Raw genomic sequence first — 25841 nt, 5'->3', positions numbered from 1 at the left:
CTCCATGCTGACACAATCATCCTCCTCCTCCTCTTCCTCCTCCTCACCCTCTTCCTGTGTGATGGGTGGCACAGCAGGAACACTGTCTGGATAAAGGGGGCCTTGAGAGGCAAGGAAGTCCTCCTCTTCCTGCCTCTGTTCTGCCTCAAGTGCCCTGTCCATTATTCCACGCAGCGTATGCTCCAAGAGGTGGACAAGAGGTATAGTGTCACTGATGCATGCACTGTCACTGCTCACCATCCTTGTGGCCTCCTCAAACGGTGACAGGACAGTGCATGCATCCCTGATCATGCCCCACTGGCGTGGTGAGAAAAAACCAAGCTCTCCTGACCCTGTCCTGGTGCCGTAGTCGCACAGGTACTCATTGATGGCCCTCTGCTGCGTGTGCAGCCGCTGCAGCATGGCCAATGTTGAGTTCCATCTGGTGGGCATGTCACATATAAGGCGGTTCTTGGGCAGGTTCAACTCCTTTTGGAGCTCAGCCAGCCGAGCACAGGCATTAAATGATCGGCGGAAATGCACACAGACTCTCCTGGCCTGTTTCAGGACATCCTGTAAGCCAGGGTACCTGCCCAAGAACCGCTGCACCACCAGGTTAAGGACGTGAGCTACACAGGGCACATGGGTCAGTTGTCCCTGTCGGAGGGCGGAGAGGAGGTTGGTGCCATTGTCGCAAACCACCATTCCTGGCTTAAGCTGGCGTGGCGTCAACCACCTCTCGGCCTGCCCCTGCAGAGCTGATAAAACATCCGCCCCAGTGTGGCTCCTGTCCCCCAAACAAACCAGCGCAAGCACGGCATGGCATCGTTTTGCCTGCGTACTTGCGTAGCCCCTGCAACGCCTACGGAGCACCGCTGGTTCGGAGGACAGAGCACTGGAAGAGGCTGTGGAGGAAGAAGAAGAGGAGGGGGTGGAGGAGAGAGGTGTGTCACAACCAATAGTAGCATTTTGGAGGCGTGGTGGCGGAACAACCTCCAATACTACTGCACCTTGTCCTGCATCCTTCCCAGCAGCCAGAAGAGTGACCCAATGGGCCGTGAAAGACAGGTAACGTCCCTGTCCATGCCTGCTGGACCATGAGTCAGCGGTAATATGCACCTTACCGCTGACCGCCCTGTCCAGCGAGGCAAGGACATTGCCTTCCACATGCCGGTAGAGAGCCGGAATTGCCTTCCGTGAGAAAAAGTGGCGTTTGGGGACCTGCCACTGAGGAACCGCACATTGTACAAACTCACGGAAGGGGGCCGAATCTACCAACTGAAAAGGCAGCAGTTGAAGTGCTAGCAATTTAGCCAAGCTAGCATTCAACCGCTGGGCATGTGGATGGCTGGGAGAAAATTTCTTCCGCCGGTCCAGCAGCTGGGGCAGGGACATTTGTCTGCTATAATCGGACGTGGATGTACCACTAGCAGAGTTCCCGGAAGCACTTGGCTGTGACACACCTAATTCTACACCTTCATTCCTCTCAGAGCAGGTTTCAGAGAGGACTGAAGGTCTAGTGGGGTTGGAGATGCCAGCTGATGAGGAGCAAGAAGAGGTCCGCTTTGTTCTTTGGTGTGGGTCTTTGAGGTATGCTTGCCAACGAGCTGCATGGCAGGTCAACATATGTCTGGTCAAGCATGTGGTGCCCAAGCGGCTGATGTTTTGGCCACGTGAGATACGCTTGAGACATATGTTGCAAATAGCAGCGGTGCGATCTGATGCACTCGTCTCAAAAAAGGCCCACACCAAAGAACTTTTAGAATAACGCGCAGAGGAAGCGCTCTGCGCAGAGGAAGCGCTCTGCGCAGGCGGAGCTCTGCGGTGTGATTCAGTCGGTGTGCTGCCCCTAAGCTGGCCCCCGGAGGGCATCCTGCCTCGTTGGACATGTGCCTCCTCCTCCTCCTCCTCCTCCTCCCTCCTTCCAGGCACCCACGTGGAGTCAGTGCCCTCATCATCCCCTCCCTCTTCATCGCTGTAGCAAACCTGGCAGTATGCTGCAGCTTGTGGAACATTACTGCCAGATTGCTGTCCTTCTTGAGCATCCCCTCTCTCTGTGCTCACGCTACTGCCTTCCTCTAGCTGAGTGTCATCATCAGAGCCCACCAAACACTGGGCATCCTCCTGGAGCATGTACCCAACACTGTGCTCAAAGAGTTCAGGAGACTCCTCAGGAGGACGTGGTGGGTCTAGGGAAGGAGTCACTGATGATGACATTGAGAGGAGGGACGACGATGTGTTGGCAGCTGCTTTTCTACTACCCTGAGACTGGGTGAGAGAGGATGAGGAGGATGAAGAGGGCTTGGTCATCCACTCTACCAAGTCGTTGGCATGTTGCGGTTCAACATGTCCAGCTGCAGAAAAGAAGGACAAGCATGTCCCATGGCCACGTGCTGATGACAATGCACCACGTCCCCGACCAGCACTGTTGTCTCTAGACACAGAGCCTGCTTGCCCTCTTTTATCGGCTCGCGCCTGTCTGCCTCTCCTTGCTGGCCTTCCAGACATGGTAATGGCCTGAAGGGAGTTGGGTAAAACAGTAGTTGGGTAGTTTATATTGTGCTGGAGGCACACAACACCCACTAACTCCTGCAGATGCCTTTTTTATAGAACAGCAGAGTTAAAGGGGTATATACAGATGTATACTGTGCTGTGCTGGAGGCACAGACAACTTCCAATAACTCCAGCAGATGCCAATCGGGCCCAAATACAGAACAGCTATGTAGGTGGATAATAGCGGTATGTACTGGGTACAGAGCAGGCACACAGCACGCACTATCTCCTGAGTGACACTGCTGACTGCAAGCTCTATTGTTAAAGATGGACCACTAGCTATATAGGTGAGGTGAATATCACGGTGTATACTGCGGTCAGGGCACGCAGACAATAACAAGAAAACAGCAGAGTTAAAGGGGTATATACAGATGTATACTGTGCTGTGCTGGAGGCACAGACAACTTCCAATAACTCCAGCAAATGCCAATCGGGCTCAAATACAGAACAGCTATGTAGGTGGATAATAGCGGTATGTACTGGGTACAGAGCAGGCACACAGCACGCACTATCTCCTGAGTGACACTGCTGACTGCAAGCTCTATTGTTAAAGATGGACCACTAGCTATATAGGTGAGGTGAATATCACGGTGTATACTGCGGTCAGGGCACGCAGACAATAACAAGAAAACAGCAGAGTTAAAGGGGTATATACAGATGTATACTGTGCTGTGCTGGAGGCACAGACAACTTCCAATAACTCCAGCAAATGCCAATCGGGCTCAAATAGAGAACAGCTATGTAGGTGTATATAGTGGTATGTACTGGGTACAGAGCACGCAGACAGCACGCACTAACACTACTGACTGCAAGCTCTATTATTAAAGCTAGATCACTAGCTATATAGGTGAGGTGAATATAGTGGTGTATACTGCGGTCAGGGCACAGACAGTAACCACTACACAAGAGCAAAATAGTAAATCAGCCAAAAACGATTGGTGTGTAACTGTGTTGAAGGTACACAGAACACCCACTGCTTCAGATGCTAACAAACACTACACGAGGCCGCCTGAAAGGCAGCTTTATATAGTGTGGGGCGTGCACTACACAGTCTGAGCTATGATTGGCCACAGGCAGGATGCCTGTGGCCAACCATTGCTCTTCCCGCTACTGGCGCTGCGATTGGCCAAGCATGCGGGGTCACAGTGCATGCTTGGCCAATCGTGAGACAGCAATGCATTGCGCCATCGCAGTGCATTGTGGGCCACACGAATTTTGCTGCGAACGGCCCAAACGTTCGGAATTCGGCGAACGCACGAACGACCAATGTTCGAGTCGAACATGCGTTCGACTCGAACACGAAGCTCATCCCTAATTGAGAGCATGTTCTCAATTTTTGGGTCGGAAAAAGTTCCTATCCGAAAATGCGTTTGTGTGTATGCAATTCCGAAACACATGCTCAGATTCAACTACAAGACATAAGCTATTGGCTACTGGCTATTGAGCTTCCTTTTTCTAGTCCTGTGGTACGTGTTGTACGTCACAGTATTCTTGATGGTTGGAATTTGGTGTTACCGTGTGTATGCAAGACAGCTTAAGCGAAATCCTGTCGGAAATCCGTGGGGAAAACCATCAGGGCTTTTTCCGACCAAAATTCCGATCGCATGTACGTGGCATAAGCAAACCTCTTCCTGTAAGGCATGCAACTTATCGTCAGGCAGATGACATTCCATAGCCCTAGAATCAATCTCAATCCCCAGGAATTTGATCACCCCCACGGGGCCTTCCGTCTTATCAGCTGCAAGGGGTACACCAAAATGCTCCGCTATGTGCTGCACTGTAGCCAGCAGTACTCCACATAACCTAGAAGCTGAGGGGCCTATGCAGAGAAGGTCATCCAGGTAATGAATGACAGAATTGACACCCGCCACATCCCATACTACCCATTCCAAAAGGGAACTAAAAGCCACAAATAATGCACAGGAGATGGAACAATACATAGGCAGGCAGAGATCCACGTAATAGGCCCCCAACCATTTACATCCCAGGAGATAAAAACTGCCTGGGTGATCGGGGAGTAAGCGAAAGGCCACTTCTATATCCGTTTTGATCATAAGGGCCCCCTTGCCGTATCGCTGAACCCAACACACAGCAGCATTGAACGAAGTGTACGATACTGCACTTGCCTTGGGGTTGATGGCATCGTTAACAGAACCACTCTTTGGAAACGATAGGTGGTGTATCAAATGGAACTTATTGGGCTCCTTCTTGGGAACTGCACCCAAGGGTGACACCATTAAATTCTCCAAAGAGGAGAGCAGAAAGGGGCCTCCCATGCAGCCTCAGGACACTTCCTTAGCATGCTTCTCAGAAACCACTTCAGAGTGTCCCTTAGCAGATCTCAGGTTGTCCGCTACAGGGGGAATCTGCATAAGGGAGCACAAAATAACAAAACCCTCTGTGAAACCCTCTCTTAGTAACTGAGCCACCTGCCGGTCTGGATATTTATTATGAAAGGGGGACATCCTGTCTGCCCTCACTGGCGTCCGGCCTCTTACCTGCAGTATCACCGGTATGGGATTTCCCGGCTTTAAAACAGTGGGACAAGGGGTGAGTCCCTCCGCGGTGTGAGCATTCATGTTTGTAACGACAGTTGGTGCCAAACCTACAAGAACCCTCATTGAATTTCCACGCTTTTTTGCGACCGGCGGTCCAGGGGTGTTTGGACTCCTGGCCCCCCGCTTGAAAAAACGCCATAGAGGCTCGTGGAGAGGACATTAGTTTAATCCACAAACTGATGTCCTTATGGTCCCAACGCAGGGAAAGGCATATTGCTTTGCACTGACGGAATTGTTCCTCATATTGCAGCCAAGTCACACCATCGTACACCCTCTGGGCCTCACCAATGGAGTCCAGATAGCGAAACAATGGCGAGCAAGTCTTCGGTGCATTTTTGCCAATAACACTAACCAAAATGGCGAATGCCTGCAACCAATTACTAAACATTCGTGGACTCAACCGATACCACCGATTCTCCTCGTCTTCCTTTTTTGATTCCCTGGCTTAACCCTGTCCAGGTTAAACTTTTCCAGGGGGAGCAATGTGAAGATCTCTACATACCCCCCTTTCCAGATCTTTTCCCTGACCTCAGCTTTAAGATGAGCCCCCCAGGGGCCTTTAAAGCAGATGTACACTTCGCACTTGGCAGCAGCTCAGTATTCTTATTAACCTCCTTTGTGGGAACCGCAGGGGAAGGGGCGCTCAACTCCTGAACCACTGAATCCCCCGGTGACACCACCGCTTCTAACCCCTGCCCCATCCCCTGCACCTGACCCACTACTGATGGGGCCTCTGCCTGACCTGCATCCGAAACCCAGGCCGACGCCCACCTCTGGACCCAGACACAGGGACAGGAGAAGACTGAAAAGAAGCAGCAACATTAGACATGGACTTACCGGGCCGACCAGGACGTGGTCCCACAGCCGTCAATCCAGAATCCATCACACCCGACCTCCTCGGGGCGACAACCTCCTCCTCGCTGGACAGCTCACCTTCCGAGCGGGATGACTCTCAAAGACCGCCTGGAGATTTCGCTGGCAAGAAATTGCCAGCCGCGGAAGGCCCTGGCAGCTCATCCACTGTTCTGCTCCTTTGGCTGTGGTGGTGTGTGACCTCTTCACCCCCTTGGAGGTGGGTGGGGCCTTGCTTCTCCCCCCCTCCACTGTGGCCCTTGTATCCCGGTTAGATCCAGGTGCATGAGTGACACCGGCCACCCTGGTGGATGGCCCAGTCCCGTGTGACTCCTCCCAGGTGGTGCCGCACTCCACTGGTCTGTGCACGGATGGAAGCCATCCTGCCAGCTTCAGCCATTGATCCACAGAGGAGAGCAGAGGAGAGCAGAGGCAGACACATCAGCACACAAGCTTTTCCTACCCTCATGTGCTGACAGGAAGTCTGCAACTCTGACCTCCTCTCTGCACTACCTCCCCATCACATCTCTCTGACCAATCACCTATGAACTTAAGTTAACTTGGGGAAATAATTTAACCCTCACTAGTCCAGCCTACAGGGTCCCATTTCATGTAGCCCTGTGTTTATTTCTTCTTTTCTTTTGCTATGGGCTTTTCTCAACTGCTTCATTCACTATACATCGGAACACCATTCCAGCTTCAAAGTCAGAAGAATGGTGTGGCTATGGGAGCTAAGTTCTGGGACCTGTGACGTGTCCCAGAAGATTGCGGGGAGGGAGGGGGGAGTGGTGAACTCCCTTCTGGTGCCGCGGTGCCAGGGGAGGTAGTGGGAGCTGGGTGCCTGTCAAAATTGGGTACCCGCCGCTGCCCCCCCCCCCCAAAAAATGACATTCCAAAGGTTGCATGTCAGGGGGTCACCAGCACTTAAAGCAGGAGTTTCAGTTTTGGGTGGAACCCCTGCTTTAAGGCAATGCTTGGAGATCACGTGTAATTATTTGCACATGAGGTTATGCCGAGCCGATTGGATGATAAGGAAGGAAGAGGATATTTTAACTTGGTTGCCGAGCTGTGTCGCCGCCCCCTGTGACGAAGTCGAAAGTGACCAAACTCGTAAAAATGGGGACGTGGCTACACGTGGCGACTGTATGTTTAAGCTAGGATGGTGTTCTGATGTCTAGTGAATGAAGCAGTGGTGAGATCGCAGCACAGAGCCGCTTGGGAAGTCTTGTATCATGTTACAAAAAAGCTGGTTTTACTATATTTGATGTACATGAAAAATTGACTTTAAATACATCAATATCTCAAATGATTTTACACTATTGAAGGCTCCATTTCTCCTTCTATTTTCTACATGTGGAGTCAAATCCTGGGCATGTGAACGGAGTGTGGCGTTTTACAGCAGCTGTTCCATATAATCTTGGAGCTTGTTTGCCAAATACGAGAGTGAATGGCAACCTCATCTGGTGAGCCTGTTTCTTAACGGGAGGAATTGGTGTCATCATTACACATATTGCTTTTGCCCTCTTCAATAAGGACTGTCTTTTTTGGTGTGGATACATAAGATTATTTCACTGTTATTATAAGTATATATTTTTTCACTGTATATTTATATATTTATATATATTTTTTTGTTTTTATTGTCTTTTTTGGACACATTGAAGAGCACTACTGTGGATTATATTATATATACACACAGTTATATATTTATGTTTTTCATCTTTTGATATGTTTATGTTAAGTAGTATTGTTTTGGGGATTTTTTGCATTCTGAAGCACATTGTTTCTGTATTTATATAATCTTATGATAGTGTACTAAGATAAACATTCTCTCCTTTTGAAAAATTAATGATATGCCCAAAACAGCTTGCATTAAACTTTCAAGAATGAATTTAAAAAGCAAACCATGAAGAGCATTCATTGATACACCCTGCCACCTGGTGGCAACACTTGGGCACATATTATACATAATATGACATTACTACTTGGGCCTCATGCACACTGGGGCTTTTATAAATGCTTTTCTCCTGCTAGCAGAAAAGCAGCTTCAAAAATGCACCTAAGCTGCATTTTTGCAAACGTGTTTAAGCGCATATATCGCGTGGCCATTTATTTATCTCATTTGCCAAAATATAAAATTATTCTGGCAATTAAAATAAAAAAAATGCTCAAGTGCTAACTGTCCCTAATGCTTATGTGTGTTTAGACAAGTTTAGGCATTTTTTTCCTGCCAAAAATGCTCCTCTCTTGAATTCACATGTTTTTTTTCTGCCTCTAAATTGCTGTATTTAGAAAAAAACACATCAAATGCTCATAAAACTTGTTTTTTTTTAGCTCACGCACTCCAGTCCATTCCACATTAGTTCCTATAGGTCACATTCACATCTATGCAGTTTCCACCGGTGCATTTTTTTTTAAAGGCATGGGGACTTTTTTACATGCAGCAAGGTGCATTTTGGCACCATAGACTTCAATATATTTGTTTCAAAAACGCATGAAAATAGCATGTACATGCATATACTCCGAGCAACATTAACACATTCCAAAAAAAAAAAACATATTAAAAACAAATCAAAAACAAGCATGAAAAAAACGTAAAATGCATCAGAAAACAGGCCTAAATTTGCATCAAGCACATGCGCATAGATGTGAACCAAGCCTTAAGCCCCACAGGCAAAACCTCAGACTTTTGTCCGAAGGTGTGTGCCTGGATTTTGTCCTGCATACAAACGGTACACATTTGTCGGTCAGCAAACACGAACGTACTGACGTACTACGAGCTGAAAAAAGAGGAAGTTCAATTGTCAGGCGCCACCCTTTGTGCTCCTTCTGCTAATTTCATGTTAGTAGAAGCTTGGTAAATGTAGATTCACGCTTTTCATTACGCACTTTTCAGTTAGTTTCTGAACGGTAGTTCGTCAACTAGTCATGTTGCAGAATAGGAGGAGATAATGTGTTATTTATTATTGGCCTTGGAGTTATTGCTTTGACCCATGTCCAGTCCAGGAACAGGGAGGAGGAGGAGTTCCTGGACCAAAAATTGGTTGCTTTGTTAATCGTGACCAATTATGTAATATGCCTTTGCTGTGGGAGCTCCAGGAGAATAATCCAGATGATTTTCGGAATTATCTCTGGATGATGGACCCCTGCTTTGACCAACTCTTGGCATTGGTGACCCCCTTTATACACATGCATGAGGCTTTTATTTTTTGGTTGAATAATAATGATTTGATTTGTTATATTTTCTATATTTTTGGATGCATATAATGCACTTCTTGGTTAAGTTCCATTGGCAGATAGCATGTCTAATTGTATGTGTTTTCTTTTTTCTAAAGCATAATAAAAAAAATGTGTAGAATAATACTTGGCTATGTGTTTTACTTAAAATGTCAGTTTGGGAGTATGCAGTTACATTGAAAAAATACAATGTAAAATTAACAAGGGACACCAACATAGTTGTATCTTTGATCTTAAAAAATATGGGATAATGATTTTGTGATAACTTGCACCAAAAAAAAAAAAAAAAACAAGCATAATAATATTATTCTTGATATCACTAGAAAAAAAATATTAATGCAATAACTCCATCAGTATCACCAGGAAAACAGCTTCATTATTATCCCATTAAAGAAGAGAATGCGCGCTGCATTTCGAGATTTCATAATTTGCCACATCACAAATATTAATTCTCTATTACGAACACTAGTTTACAAGGCCGACCGCTTCTGGCTCGTCCTTGCTTCCGAGCATGCGTGTTCGTACTTTGGACTTTTGTCCGACGGACTTGTGTACACACGCTGGGAAAATCCGACAACACATATTTGTCCGCAGAAAATTTTAAAGCCTACCATCCAACATTTGCCCTCAGAAAATCTGACAATTGTCCGATGGAGCGTACAAACGGTGAGATTTTTCGCCAACAGCTTGTCATCACACATTTCCCCTTCGAAAAATACGATTGTGTGTACGAGACTTTAGGCTTGTTTCACATGGGCGGTTCGATCAGGTTTGTCTGTCAGTTTTTCAGGCGGACCTGATCAGACTAGCCATTGTTCTCTATAGAGGGAAGGATGCCAGCGGACATGTGTCCACTGATATCCACCAGCATCCGATCTGATCCTGTCCGCCAAAAACAGACAGCTGTATCCATCCACCGGATCAGAACAGATGACAGTCAGATGGAAATGGACAGTATCTGTTTACTGTGGGAGACCATATATATATATATATATATATATATATATATATATATATATACTGAATGCAGGGCATAGTAACAATTTAATAAGCATGATTACAGGTACAGAGATTTCCCCTGCAGTACTTTTTTTTTGCAGATAGATGTCCTCAGTCTAATTGTCAGCATCAACCTGATTCCTGTGGACCCCCCCCCCCCCCCCCATCCTTTGATTGGACACTGAAAGGAGATGGTAATGAGCTCGTCTCTCTTTCACTTTGCTCTCTCCTCCTATCAGCATGAATTGATTGGCTCCTTGTGCTGCTTCTGCCTCTCACAATATAACCATGCTATACAGAGACTGCAAGAGGCTAATACCATGTCAACATAAATAACTTACACTGTTTTTTATTTAAAAATACATTAAAAGATATAGAAATGATTACACAGATACATAAATGTGTGTCTATATCTGCCTAGAGTTCAGTGTTAATACAATATATCTCAGAAATTTCAACTGACACTTAAAAAAAAAACAGTTTTTCTTTCAGTGCTGCAGAAGTCCTGCAACCTTTTTTCAGCCACTTTCTAAAAAATGCAGGAGCACAATTGGAACACTAGAACAAGAAGTACCCAAGCAAAGATCTGCATAGCAGGATCAATATACATTTTAAAAATACAATTAAAAATAAATTGACAATAATATTTATTTGAGATTTTAGTTATTCCATTTTAATCTACTTCAACTGTGAACTCCTAGAAGCCACTGTATTTTAATGCCCAGGACTTTCATGTCCCATCTACTACACAACCTATTTCCCAGATGACCCTTAGAGCTGGGGCAACTTAGCCGCCTGACAAGTTGCATTCTGTTCTGTACTATGTAACTCTTCTAATAGGAGCGACTCAAGTCGCTCTGACTTAGAAAAAGGTTCCTGGACTACTTTTGGGGCAACTTCAGGCGGCTTGCATTGACTTCTATACAGAAGTCATTTTGCAAGCCGCCGCTGAAGTCATGTGCAGGTCGCCGCTGCAAGTAGTGCTGCCTCAGTGTGAACCGGCTCTTATTGCTGAATTTTCTTGGCTTTAAGCGCTTTTAATGACTTAAATTGTCTAAGCTGTATATCAATGGAATTGTGAGTTTATGATACTTCAGTTTATTGTTAGTGACCAGAAAATAGCTCCTACCTCATAGTAGTTCTGGCTCCAGACTAGACCTGTGTGCAGAGGTGCTGACTGCCTGTTTCTGCCAGAGCGGAACTATTGACAAGCTTTATGTGTTATCATTACCAGTGCAATAGATTATTGCATAGGATGCCTCCTGTTGTTTAACATTACATACTGTATGTTTAAACCCTAAGAAAAGATGCAAAGCCACATATCCTTTCAAACAATCAATAAATAAAGTGTTATACTTAAAGTGGACCTGCCGTCCAGTAGTACAGTGAACTTATGCCTAAACAGATACAGTGTTTATCTGAACATTCAAAATAGGAAAAGCCAGCAACTCCATGTCCATAACTAAATGTAAACGTTTATTGGTACATGTAAAAAAGATACAATCTGACGCGTTTCGGCACACCGCCTTGGTCACAGCACAAAGAAAGAAATGACAAACATGCTATATATAGTAAATAAGAAGGGACCAGCCCCACCCGCCGCTTGAGCAATCCAATCATGCTAATGAATCTGTCAGACTGCCCAGCTGATGGGAATGGGAAGAGGAAGAGAGGTCATATACCACTAATGAGAAACATCAAAAAGTAAAAATAAATCATAAGGAAATCTATTTATATGTACAAAATAGGTCCTTGCAGGCATGTTACAATTAACTATTTTATATGCTAGTGTTTATAATGATATTTGGAAATATATGCCATTATTTTCCTCTTTCCGCTCCCCTTCTTTATTCCCTCTCTCTTTTTCTCTTCTCCTCTTTCTCCCTCTTCCCTTGTGGTTTATTTTATTTTTACTTTTTTTTAGGTTTCTCATTAGTGGTATATGAACTCTCTTCCTCTTGCCATCAGCTGGGCAGTCTGACAGATTTGTTAGCCTGATTGGATTATTGTTCAAGCGGTGGATGGGGCTGGTCCCTTCTTATTTACAATATATATATATATATAGCGCGTTTGTCATTTTTATCCTTGTGCTGTGACCAAGGTGGTGTGCCGAAACGCATCAGCCCTTGCATCTTTTTACATGTTCCTAAAAAACGTTTACCTTTAGATATGGACATAGAGTTGCCTACTTTTCCTATTTTGACTGTTGCCTAAGTGTTGTCCGGAGGGCAGAAAAGCCTGAGCACCCTATCGTGGACTCTAATTCTATACTTAGGAGACTCCTTTGATGAGAGCACTGTATTCCTTTTCATTTATCAAGCTTATCTGAACACATGTTACTTTTGCTATATATAATTGCTGTAAAGTTCCATCTTTTCTTATTTAAATGTGAATATGCAACTACTGTCATCCAGATATAGTGCATACAGCCTTAAACTATGACCTGTAACTTACTGCCAGGGGTCATGCTGAAACTTCTGAGCTGCACTGGCATTTTAGAATTCCGTCACTATTTATGGCAGATCTTCAATTATTGAATGATCACATGTGGTTTAGTGTAATTGCTCTAGTCGTGATATTGTATATATACTGGATGAGGGAGGAATATCACAGCCTTCTTTTGTAAGGAAAGATATGTCTGTTAGTAACTATAACCTGCATCAAAGCTTTTACTCTATATGTCGATGGAATGCTTGGCAAAGTTCTTTACAAAAACAGAATGTCACTGAATCCAATTTCCAATGTCTCCTAGCTTCCTTAGAAAGGTCTTCATCACATAGGGATAGAGGCTGTTAAAGGTACAGACCGTGTCTTTCAAAATTTCATGATCTGAAAATATAAAACACTCAATCAGTATTTATTGCATTTGATTCCAGCAAATATTTTAGCTGTGAAATATAGCCCCAAGAATAAAGATGTAATATCAATATTAAAAAAAAACTATTTTCCAGTTTTCAGTATTTGTTTCCTTTATTTTCACCTGGTGATCCTGCCAGTAACACTTGCTGTCCTGGATCACAATGCACACTCACTGTACTGTGGAGGAGCAGTGGTGGCACTCCTTGCTGCCCACTCCTGATTTGTACTACAGAACACTTATTAAAAACAATGAGGGGAGGTGTTCTGTGGTCCACATAGGTACCTGGGAACAATATTAACAGATAACAGTCAGCAGAGGCAAAGCTGGATATACATAGATCTAAAATTCACCCAGTTCCGCAAGGCTCGGACGAATTTCGATCCATGTATGGGCAGGCTGATTGTACCCAAGTCCCACTCGGGTACAACCAGCATGGCTATAACCATTGGATTCTGACAGGCGGGAATGCTCCCTGCATCCCCCCCCCCGGCAGAATACAATAGCGTAGCGGGAGGCATTCCCTCATCAACACTGTTGGGGAAAGAAAATTGTATAATCTATGGCCAGCCTAAAGCCCCATACACACTATCAGATTTTCTGCTGATATTTTTTCCTTCAGATTTACCAAAACCATATAATATGAGGTCAAACCTTAGGAGTTTCAATGTGTATGCAATCAGACAGGCCCTTGCACTACATGGTTTTGGTAAATCTGAAGACAAAAATCAGCAGAAAATCTGATAGTGTGTATGAGCTTTAGTTTTCAGCCCAGTAGATTTCTGACTGGATTTTCAGGATTTTTTCCTCCCATTTATCAAAACAGACCAAACGGGAGTAATTAAGAGAAGTTCATTGTTCATTGTTCAGTTTTATGTACACTGTAATACAAGGTAACAAATCTGGGCCTATTCTTAAATGGGTTAATTATGATTAAAGGCAAAGTATGGCCAAAGCTCTTGTGGCCATACTTCTCCTGTGGGTCACAGGAGTGCACTTAGTTCTGCGCTGCTTTGACTCAGCTTCAGCCGACACAGTCTAAGCTCTGCAGAGATCCTGACAAGAATGTCAGGATCTGCCCAGATGCCTGACTGCCAGATGGCTCAGCCTCTCAGCAGGCCACTGGGAGACTGAGCCAAATGCTCCCGCCCTGTCCACAATCCAGCGATCACTGTTTTGCGGTGACTGCACCAGCAAAGCACAGTGCAGTGACTTACAGTGACTGCTCTGTGCTCAGAGCAGACCCGAGAGCTGAGCAATCAGCAGTTTTTGATTGCTCAGTTCCCAGTGTAGAGGCGGACGGGGACAGCTGCAGCATCAGATCAATGATGCATCCACTGCGTATGAATTTTTTTTTTTAATCCCACACTTCTGTTTTAAACTTTTTTCAGCCTCTGAGTGATTCATAGCATACTAGTAAGCATTACAGTCCAGACAGACAGCTGAACATGTTTTTTTTTTTTTGCTTTTTTTTATGTTGCAAGTGATAGTGTAAACAGCAGTGGCAGCTCCCCTCCCACCGCCTCTACTGGGCTCTCCCATGCATCCGGAAAGCCTGCCAAGGACGGGACTGATGGCATCCAGTTCCTGAGACACATTGAGAGGAATGAGTGTCATTCTTCCCACTGTGCGACGTCAGAAACCGGAAGCAATGAGGATCGCAAGGTGGAGCATTTTACTGATACTGCTTGTGTGGATGAGATGTGTACTGCTCCCATCCCTGCTGGTCCTCCTCTCCTGTCTATTCCATGTGATGTGAAGCACTTGAGATGGACAGGAGGACCAGCAGGAATAAGTACAGTAAACATCCTGCCCACACAAGCAGTATCAGTAAAATGCTATGCTTTAGTATCAGTAAAATGCTATGCTTCAGGGGTTCAGGAAGCAGGTCTTAGGATGTACGGAGAGATCCAGGAGAAGGCTGTCGTCATCGGAGCATCAAGGCGATCTCTCTGCTCAGCATCGCCGCCAAGAGCCTGACCCAGGGGACAACCCAGTGGGGGGTGGGGGAGTTGGGTGGTCTGTTTGCCGCCCCCGGGGGGTGGGGGTCAGGTGGTTTGATTGCCACCCGCAGGGCTGGAGCACCAGCCACCACTGCCCCCTTCTTCTTAGTCCAAACTGATCCAGCAATGTGCAGTGGCTCACACCGCCGTCTCCCTCCTCATTGGACAGATTGATAGCCAATGGCTCCTGCTGCTGTCAATAAAAAGCTGTGACATGGGAGCAGGCCAATGGACGCAACAGCAGGACTCAGGAGCCAGCCTGCATGGGTGCCCCCATGGAATGCGGCCTTCCGTGGAGGTTACCTGATGAAGAGGAGGGGCCTGGAGTGCCACCGGGGACCCCAGAAAAAGAGGATAAGGCTGCTCTATGCAAAAGCATTGCATAGAGCAGGTAAGTATAGGCATGTTTGCTATTTTTTTTTTTAAATTGAAGGTTTACAAGCACTAGGCTATTTGCTCCTAGGCATTTAGTCTATCTGCCTCTAATCCCGGGGATGTACAAACCTGCAGGTATGTAGGTGGGGTCTCCTTTCTTCATTCTGTGTAACAGAGATTCAAAAAATATTCTGAAATCAATGCCTGTGGCTTGAGAAGGGCATTGGAAAAATCTGTCAGGAATCTCATACATGGAACACATTTTCTCACAGGCAAACCCCAGGTTATATAGGATGCTCTCTGCATCTGCTTGATATATTGTCAGGATTTCTGAAATGCTGAAAGAAAGAGAAAAAAGCACAACAAGATAAAGAGATCATTTTTATTCATCCTGTCTACATCTCTGTTTTGACCCTGCTTGGCTGATAATTACTCTAAAAAACCTTTCCTAGACCTCCTCATATCAGCCTACCATGGCTCAGTTCCACCCCCTCTGACCCCTCCAGGTCAACCTCTTTCCTAGCCTATAAAGGGTGGCTGTCTCCCTTAATCAGTGTTCTTTTTTCGCCCTCGCTCCGGACGCCTCTTTAAAAAAAAAAAGGAAGAAGGGTATGGAACTTACTTTACAATTCTCTTTTTTCTGTGTGTGGCCTGCTCAGGTTTAGCCTCTCCTGAGTTAGAAGACCCCCGTGCTGGGCTGTACATTTCCCTTAGCAGTGGGTTCCCCATGGTGCTGGAGGTAATGGGCAGTATAAATTACAGCTATGTTCCTTGTTACCCCTATGTAGCAGTATAAAGGACTTCTTGGTGGGTAACTGAGGCTATGGTTCCATTCTCAACGAAGGTTTCAAAAGGCATGCTGTGACGTCTCAGGCCCGGCCATTGCAGCGTACAGGATGCGGCGGGGGGAGGGGGGCGGGCGCTTTGACACAAATCGCCATCATCGAGGGAAGCGGAGCTACTGCAGGCCACCGATATTGGTTGCTTAGCAACCAGAAGACGCTGCACTGTTATTGGCGGTCTCTACAGGTCATAAGGGTGGTTCTTTTGAATGCTCCCCTCCCTGATCTCATTTGCTTCCAAGGAATCAGCTGCTCCAGCCTCCCCTGCTCCTGCTCTGCTCTAGGCAAAGATCCTCATACTCTTCTAGAGCCTCCTCGCCAGCAAGAGATGGATAGAAAGCCTGTTGGGCATCTAGGGCCGATGCATTACCAGGAAAGTTAGTATGCGCTTGGCCGCCCAGGACATTGTAACGGATGCTCACTCATGCCTTTGATGTTTCCTTAATTCCTTCCTTAGTTGAGACAGTAAATAAGGTTATGAAGTGGAAAGAGGAGGCCTCGCCTCCCAGGAAGCAGCATAGATATTATCCGGAGTTGAAGAAGTCTTTTCCTTCCTTCTGATTTTTGAAATTCAAGAATTAACCGAGGATGAATGGGCCTGATAAGAGATTAAACATCCACAACAGTCTCAAAATGATATCCTTTTTGCACCAAAGATACTGAGCTATGGGATACTAAACCGAAGATGGATGCCTTGCTGTAAAGCCTGGCTCATCATATAATGCTACCTCTGGATTATTCGGTTTCCTTCCAAGACCCAATGGATCGTAGGATAGATACACACTTGAAGAGAATGTGTTCCATGGCAGGAGCAGCCTGTAGGCCATCTATAGCGCTCACTTTGGTGGCGGCAGCTTTAAGAGTGTGGATAGTAGAGTTAGAGGCCGGATCTTCAGGAAATGTGGTGGAAGCTAGTGGTTCCTCTCCTTTACAGTCCATTAGAACCGCTGTGGATTTTCTGGCAGAGGCAGCTGTTGACCAAGTCAGGATGATGGCTAAACGAATGGCTCACTTGGTGACGGCTCATCAAGCATTATGGTTAAAGCATTGGTCGGTTGACAATGCTTCCAAACACAGCCTTTGCTTGGTGCCCTTTGACAGAAAACTATTGTTTGGCAAGGCATTGGAATCAGCAATTCAGCGGGTCTCTGGCGGCAAATCAGGTCTGATTCCGTAGGAGAGAAGAAGGCTGCGTCAGTCCTTTTGTCCTTCCAAAAGGTCCAAAGATGGGTTCAGAGAAGCCACTGCATATCGGCCGGATAGGCCATTCTTCAGACAATGGAAAGCTGCTCCATCTTTCCCGAAGGTAGGCAAGCCTGAGGCCAATCAGGCAGTGAAAAACCCAAGACAAGCTATTCTGGATGTCTTGCCGCCCAAGCCCCTCAGGGAGTGAAACTGTCTTGTTTCAGAAGGGTCTGTGCAGACTAGGTACTAGATGCCTGGATCCTAGACATCTTTAAAACAGGGTATCAGTTGGAGTTCAAAACCAGACCACCTCAATCTTTTTTTCGTAGATACTCGGGTTCCAGCTTGTCCAAAGAAGAGGCAATGTGTATTGACATATGTAGAGGAATTCTTCACAGCACAGGCAATTCTGCCAGTTCCAAGACACGAATGGGGCAAAGGTTTGTATTCTCCTTTGTTCTTGGTAACGAAAACCTCAGGGAGCTACAGGCCCGTGTTGGATCTAAAGGTCCTAAATTCCTTTATGAAGGTTCCATCGTTCAGAATGGAGTCTCTACAGACTATCATTTCGGTAGTGAAAAAGGCGACTGGATGGCCTCGGTCGATTTGCAAGATGCCCTTCTACACGTGCACTGCTCATAGATGAAGTTCACCAGCGCTTTCTTTGCTTTGCAATAGAAAGCTTGCATTTTCAGTTTTGATGTCTGCCATTCGAACTATGCACAGCGCCCAGAACATTTTTAAAGGTTTTGTCGGCCATCACTGTGGTCTTGAAAGTAAAAGACATACAGATTTTCCACTACCTGAACGTCGTTCTTCTGCTAGATCCATCAAGGGCTCTCCTACGAGAACATGTGTTGATAACCTGCGAGACACTCAGCCGATTTGGTTGGTTGATCAAATACCGGAAGAGTCAGATGCAGCCGACACAGATTTTGGAATATCTAGGAGTCCATGTCATGTATTTCTTCCCCACAGAAATATTCAAGAAATTATCAGTTCTGATAGCTAGGAAATGTATGCAGTACTTGGGGCTACTCTCCTCCATGATCCCAGTAGTACCCTGTTCCCTCCACTGGTGGGATCGCCACTCATTAGTTCAGAAGATCCGCTTGCCAGTTCCAATAAGGCCTGGTGGAAAGTTCCTCAAAATATGTCATGCGGAGTACCACTTGAAGCTCCAGAACCGATAGTCCTGACAACAGATGCCAGCCTTCTCGGCTGGGGGGCTCACTGTTTGGGCCAGCATGTTCAAGGTCGGTGGAAGGCAGTCCCAGTGCAAAATTCAAATCTTCTGGAATTGGAGGCATTCCAGCCAATGTTACAAGCAGTCAAGGTCCTCTCGGACAACAGAGCCACAGTGGCTTACATGACCAGGCAAGGGGACACCAGGAGTCTGCTACTTCCTAGGGTGGCTTGCCAGATCTTCCTGTGGGCAGAGAAGAACGTCTGTTGCCAGAGACCGAGAATGTTTTAGCTGATTGCTTAAGTCTCAAATTCATTGATCAAAACTAATGGGGCCTCAATCGCAAGTATCTGCGAAGCATATTCAGAGTCTGGGGAATGCCAGTCATAGATCTGATGGCAACGGAGAGGAATTTCCATCTCCCTCACTACATCTCCTGATTTTGGCATCCACAAGCCCTGGGACAAGCTCTCTCCAAACCATGGAACTTTCCTCTAGTCTATGTATTTCCTCCGCTCCCATTGATTCTCAAAGTCTTGTTTAAAATCCGTTTGGAGAACATATCAACAATAGTGGTGCTACCTTTCTGGCCCAGGAGGCCATGGTTTTCGTTGCCATGGAGGATGAAACTGTGCTACCCACTTCCACTACCTCCTTATCAAGATCTTCTACAGCAGGATGGGCTCTACCATGCACACCCAGAGAAACTGAAATTAATGGCGTGGAGATCGAAAGGAGATCGTTAAAACATGTGGATCTGTTAGATCAAGTAATGAGTACTTTGTTGCAGGCTACAAGAAAACGACTAATGCTACCTATCACAGGATTTGGAAGGCTTATATCTCATATATTAGAGTTCCTCCAGGGTGGTCTGGATAAGGGCTTGGCCTACAATTCTTTAAGGTCCAGCTTTCTGCCCTCTAGGCTATGTCTAACAGAAAGTGGGCTTTGAAACCTCTGGTGATGCACTTTTTGAAGGCAGCAATCAAGATTCAACCTCCAGCGAAATCTTTTTTCCCTAAATGGGATTTACCTCTGCTATTGAATGCCTTGTAAGCCCTTGCATTTGATCCAGTTTCGTCATGTTCTCTGTTTCATCTGACTATTTTCTTGACCGCAATTGCTACGGCAAGGAGGGTGTTTGAGTTATGTGCTTTCTCAGCCAAAGAGCCGTAGTGCCTAATTTTTCAAGACATGTCCTACTCGGACCTGTGCCGAGTTTTCTTCCGAGAGTGGCAACTTCTTTTCATATGAATTGGGAGTAATTTCTTCCAGCATTTCCGGAAGGAAGATCAGAAGATGAATGATCAAGATTGGATCTGGTTCATTCTTTATCAGTCTACCTGGATCAAACTAAAGAGTTCCAAAAGCAAGATCAACTTTTTGTCTTTCCCAGTGGTCCAAAAAGGGCATGGCAGTTACTCCAAGAGTGGTTTCCTCCTGTATTGTCAAGATCTTCAGATGGCATACAAATTGTATTCTACTAGAGGCATGGCAGCTTCCTGGGCGGCATATGCTAAGGTTTTGGCAGAGGCAATTTTCAGAGAAGCAAGCTGGAGTGCTCCGAATACTTTTATCTGACACTACAGGGTGAATGTGGCTCTTCCGTTTGGCGGAGGCTTTTGGATGTACTGTTATTACGGCGGATGACGCCCATTAAAATATTTTGCAGCATTAAGTTTCAGTCAGTTGTTTGTGGCTAAATGAATCTCTTGCCCTCCCTTTTTTATAGATTTGCTTGCTATGCCCCATGGTAGGCTGACATGAGGAGGTTCAGGAATAAGGAAAAGTATTTTCTTACTTACTGTAATTTTCCTTTCGTGGATCCTCCTCATGTCAGCCGGGGACTCCCACCCTAAGTCCATGGTGAGATGGGTATGTTTGAACACTGAGGCAGAGAGACGCTTTTTAACCAGTTGCCGACCGCCGCACGCCGATGTACGTCGGTACAATGGCACGGGCAGGCATAAGGACATACATGTACGTCCCTTGCCTCCCGCGGGTCGGGGGCCCGATCGGGCCCCCGCCCGGTGCCTGCGGCGGTCGGTATTCGTTCGGGAGCGATCCCGGACGAGGGGACGGCCATTCATTCATGGCCACCCCCTCGCGATCGCTCCCGACGAATAGAAATCCCCGGTGACATCACTTCCTCTCCTGTAATGTAAACACAGGAGAGGAAGTGATGTATTCTCTCCTCCGTGTCGGTATTTTTCGTTCCGACACGGAGGAGAGCGGATCAGTAAGTTGCACCAACACTCACACACACAGTAGAACATGCCAGGCACACTCACACCCCCCCTGTACCCCCCGATCACCCCCCCCAATTACCCCTGCCCCCCAGTCACAGTGACACCAATGTCATTTTTTTTTTTTTTTTTTTTGCATTGGTGTCATTTGTGACTGTAATAACTGTTAGGGCAGTTAGAGTTAGCCCCCTTTAGTTCTAATGTACCCCCCTAACCCCCCCAATAAAGGTTTAACCCCGTGATCACCCCCCGTCGCCAGTGTCACTAAGGCTGGGTTCACATTGCAGCGGTTTATGAGAACGAATGTGATTCGCACCGCACTGCAGTGCAAATCACATCCGATCTCTGTGCGATTCGAGTTCAGCCATTCGCCGCACCCGCCGCACCCGCCACACCCGCCGCACCCGCCGCAAATTCGCACGGGACCCTTTTTTTGGCCCGCAGCAGAATCGGATCGCATGGGTGTTCACACCATGCGATCCGAGTTTGCAGATCGCACTGCGATATGCGAACTGATCTGGGGGTGTCAGTAACATTTCACTGACACTCCCAGCAGTTCGCATAGGGCAGTGTGAACTGCCGCCGGGAGGCATGCGATGCGGGAACCCGCCGCGGATTCGCGGCGTTTCCGCATCGCTCCAGTGTGAACCCAGCCTAATAAGCGATCATTTTTCTGATCGCCGTATTAGTGTCACAGGTGACGCTAGTTAGGCAGGTAGGTATTTAGGTTCGCCGCAGCTTTTTATAGCGCCAGGGACCCCCATATACTACCGCATAAAGCCCCCTGATTGTCCCCTAGTTAACCCTTTCACCAGTGATCACCATATAACTGTTACAGGTGACGCTGGTTGGTTAGTTCTTTTTTTATAGTTTCAGGGCACCCGCCATTTATTACCTAATAAAGGTTTAACCCCCTGATCACCCGGCGGGTGTCATTTGTGACTAATAACTGTTAGGGCAGTTAGGGTTAGCCCCCTTTAGTTCTAAGGTACCCCCCTAACCCCCCCAATAAAGGTTTAACCCCGTGATCACCCCCCGTCGCCAGTGTCACTAAGGCTGGGTTCACATTGCAGCGGTTTATGAGAATGGATGTGATTCGCACCGCACTGCAGTGCAAATCACATCCGATCTCTGTGCGATTCGAGTTCAGCCATTCGCCGCACCCGCCGCACCCGCCGCAAATTCGCACGGGACCCTTTTTTTGGCCCGCAGCAGAATCGGATCGCATGGGTGTTCACACCATGCGATCCGAGTTTGCAGATCGCACTGCGATATGCGAACTGATCTGGGGGTGTCAGTAACATTTCACTGACACTCCCAGCAGTTCGCATAGGGCAGTGTGAACTGCCGCCGGGAGGCATGCGATGCTGGGAACCCGCCGCGCATTCGTGGCGTTCCCGCATCGCTCCAGTGTGAACCCAGCCTAATAAGCGATCGTTTTTCTGATCGCTGTATTAGTGTCACAGGTGACGCTAGTTAGGCAGGTAGGTATTTAGGTTCGCTGCAGCTTTTTATAGCGCCAGGGACCCCCATATACTACCGCATAAAGCCCCCTAATTGCCCCCTAGTTAACCCTTTCACCAGTGATCACCATATAACTGTTACAGGTGACGCTGGTTGGTTAGTTATTTTTTTATAGTTTCAGGGCACCCGCCATTTATTACCTAGTCTCACTAGTGTACCCCTAAATTTAGGGGTGTCTACTTTCCAAAATGGGGTCATTTGGGGGGGGTTTGTGCCATCTTGGCATTTTATGGCCTTCAAAACTGTAACGCCCTTAGAAAGCCTGAAGGCGGTGCTTGGTTTTCGGGGCCCCGTACGCGGCTAGGCTCCCAAAAAGTCCCACATATGTGGTATCCCCATACTCAGGAGAAGCAGCAGAATTTATTTTGGGGTGTCATTTCACATATGCCCATGGCATGCGTGAGCAATATATCATTTAGTGACAACTTTGTGAAAAAAAAAAAAAAAAAAAAAAGTTTGTAATTTTCCCGCAACTTGTGGCAAAATATAAAATATTCCATGGACTCAACATGCCTCTCAGCAAATAGCTTGGGGTGTCTACTTTCTAAAATGGGGTCATTTGTGGGGGTTTTGTGCCATCTTGGCATTTTATGGCCTTCAAAACTGTAATAGGTAGTGAGGAGTGAAATCAAAAAATTACGCCCTTAGAAAGCCTGAAGGCGGTGCTTGGTTTTCGGGGCCCCGTACGCGGCTAGGCTCCCAAAAAGTCCCACATATGTGGTATCCCCGTACTCAGGAGAAGCAGCAGAATTTATTTTGGGGTGTCATTTCACATATGCCCATGGCATGCGTGAGCAATATATCATTTAGTGACAACTTTGTTAAAAAAAAAAAAAAAAAAAAAAAGTTTGTAATTTTCCCGCAACTTGTGGCAAAATATAAAATATTCCATGAACTCAACATGCCTCTCAGCAAATAGCTTGGGGTGTCTACTTTCTAAAATGGGGTCATTTGTGGGGGTTTTGTGCCATCTTGGCATTTTATGGCCTTCAAAACTGTAATAGGTAGTGAGAAGTGAACTCAAAAATTTACGCCCTTAGAAAGCCTGAAGGCGGTGCTTGGTTTTCGGGGCCCCGTACGCGGCTAGGCTCCCAAAAAGTCCCACATATGTGGTATCCCCATACTCAGGAGAAGCAGCAGAATTTATTTTGGGGTGTCATTTCACATACGCCCATAGCATGTGTGAGCAATATATCATTTAGTGACAACTTTGTGTAAAAAAAAAAAAAAAAATTTTTTTTGTCATTATTCAATCGCTTGAGGCAAAAAAATAAAATATTCAATGGGCTCAACATGCCTCTTATCAATTTCCTTAGGGGGTCTACTTTCCAAAATGGGGTCATTTGGGGGGGTTTTGTACTGCCCTGCCATTTTAGCACCTCAAGAAATGAGATAGGCAGTCGTAAACTAAAAGCTGCGTAAATTCCAGAAAACGTACCTTAGTTTGTAGATGTGACAACTTTTGCGCAAACCAATAAATATACAATTATTGACTTTTTTTTTACCAAAGACATGTGGCTGAATACATTTTGGCCTAAATGTATGACTAAAATTGAGTTTATTGGATTTTTCTAATAACAAAAAGTAGAAAATATCATTTTTTTTCAAAATTTGCGGTCTTTTTACGTTTATATCGCAAAAAATAAAAATCGCAGAGGCAATCAAATACCATCAAAAGAAAGCTCTATTTGTGGGAAGAAAAGGACGCAAATTTTGTTTGGGTACAACATTGCATGACCGCGCAATTACCAGTTAAAGCAGCGCAGTGCCAAAGTGTAAAAAGACCTCTGGTCATTTACCAGCAAAATGGTCCGGTCTGAAAGTGGTTAAGGGCTAGCAAAGAGGTTCTGGAGGGGTCAGAGGGGGCGGAACTGACCCATGGTAGGCTGACATGAAGAGGAAAGGAAAATTATGGTAAGTAACAAAAACTATTTTCCTTATTTTCGCAGTTACATAGAAATAGAAATTTTTAATAACTCTGGCTATGTGTATAGAGTACACTATATTATAACTTAACAAGTGTATACCATCATGTAACCAACATAATAATGATAGAAGAGATTTTCAGTGAAGTTATAGCCTCAGAAAAAATTGTGACATGTCTAATTAGTAATCTGGAAGACAACAAACTCTTCTGTACAGATAAAATAAAAGACTTCTTACAAAATTCTCTTTTCTTGAGAATTGACCGACGTACACTATATTACCAAAAGTATTGGGACGCCTGCCTTTACACAAACATGAACTTTAATGGTATCCCCGTCTTAGTGCGTAGGGTTCAATATTGAGTCCCCCCCCCCCCCCCTTTGCAGCTATAACAGCTTCAACTCATTTGGGAAGGCTGTCCACAAGGTTTAGGAGCGTGTCTATGGAAATGTGTGACCATTATTCTAGAAGCACATTTGTGAAGTCAGGCACTGATGTGGACGAGAAGACCTGGCTCGCAGTCTACACTCTCATTCATCCCAAAGGTGTTCTTTGGGGTTGAGGTCAGGACTCTGTGCAGGTCAGTCAACTTCCTCCACCCCAAACTCGTTTATTCATGTCTTTATGGACCTTGCTTTGTGCACTGGTCCAAAGGGGGGATTATGGTGTGGGGTTGTTTTTCTCTTAAGGCTTCAGCATGCCAGGACATTTTGGACAATTTCATGACCCCAACTTTGTGGGAACAGTTTGGGTATGGCCCATTCCTCTTCCAACATCCAAGTAAGGTCCATAAAGATATGGATGAGAGAGTTTGGGGTGGAGGAACTTGACAGGCCTGCGCAAAGTCCTGAAGTCAACCGATAGAACATCTTTGGGATGAATTAGAGTGGAGACTGTGAGCCAGGCCTTCTTGTCCACATTAGTGCCTTACCTCACAAATGCGCTTCTGGAAGAATGGTCAAACATTCTCATAGACACACTCCTAGACCTTGTGGACAGTCTTCCCAGAAGAGTTGAAGCTATTATAGCTGCAAAGGGTGGGCCAACTCAATATTGAAATCGATGGACTAAGACTGGTATGCCATTAAAGTTCATCTGCGTGTAAAGGCAGACGACCCAGTACTTTTGGTAATATAGTGTATGTCTAGCTCTAGCTAGCACATATACCTAGCTCAATATAAAGCATACTGGCCAGGTGGAAAAAATATTTAGGGATATATATTTTATTTAGGGCTGTTACTGATTAAAATGTTCATGTTCGATTAATTTTTTTTTGTTTAATCGATTAATCGACTAATTTTGATTAATTATAATGCACATACAAATCCAACTACTTTTATCTGATCTCCTTGCATTGCAACTCTGCATTAGTCAGTGGTAAATGTGGTATACACTATATACAATCACCCGACACTAGTTAGTTTCCACAATCCATGACTTAACTTTACAGTTCACACAAATATATTTTAAATTCAAACTGTAGCACTGACATAAGTATTTTTTTTTTCCACAGAAGTGTGAC

The 25841-nt window shown here is 45.7% G+C and overlaps 1 protein-coding gene across 1 annotated transcript in view; it reads right to left on the bottom strand.

Annotated features, from left to right (window-relative positions):
• Window positions 1-12297: 12297 nt before the first annotated feature.
• Window positions 12298-25841, bottom strand: part of TESPA1 (thymocyte expressed, positive selection associated 1) — an 89116-nt gene continuing 75572 nt past the window's right edge. Inside the window, exons 8-9 of the mRNA XM_077483771.1 lie at window positions 15540-15748; window positions 12298-13004 (exon numbers count right to left, since the gene is read on the bottom strand). Of these exons, the coding sequence (XP_077339897.1) occupies window positions 12898-13004; window positions 15540-15748 (316 nt within the window). The 3' untranslated portion in view covers window positions 12298-12897. The remainder of the gene's footprint in view (window positions 13005-15539; window positions 15749-25841) is intronic.

Source organism: Lithobates pipiens, unplaced genomic scaffold (assembly GCF_037356315.1).
Source record: "Lithobates pipiens isolate NorthernLeopardFrog02 unplaced genomic scaffold, aLitPip1_a1.2 Scaffold_16, whole genome shotgun sequence".
Classification (NCBI taxonomy): domain Eukaryota; kingdom Metazoa; phylum Chordata; class Amphibia; order Anura; family Ranidae; genus Lithobates; species Lithobates pipiens.
The sequence above is the reverse complement of the archived record's forward strand: the minus strand, read 5'-3'. Positions and strand labels throughout refer to the sequence as shown.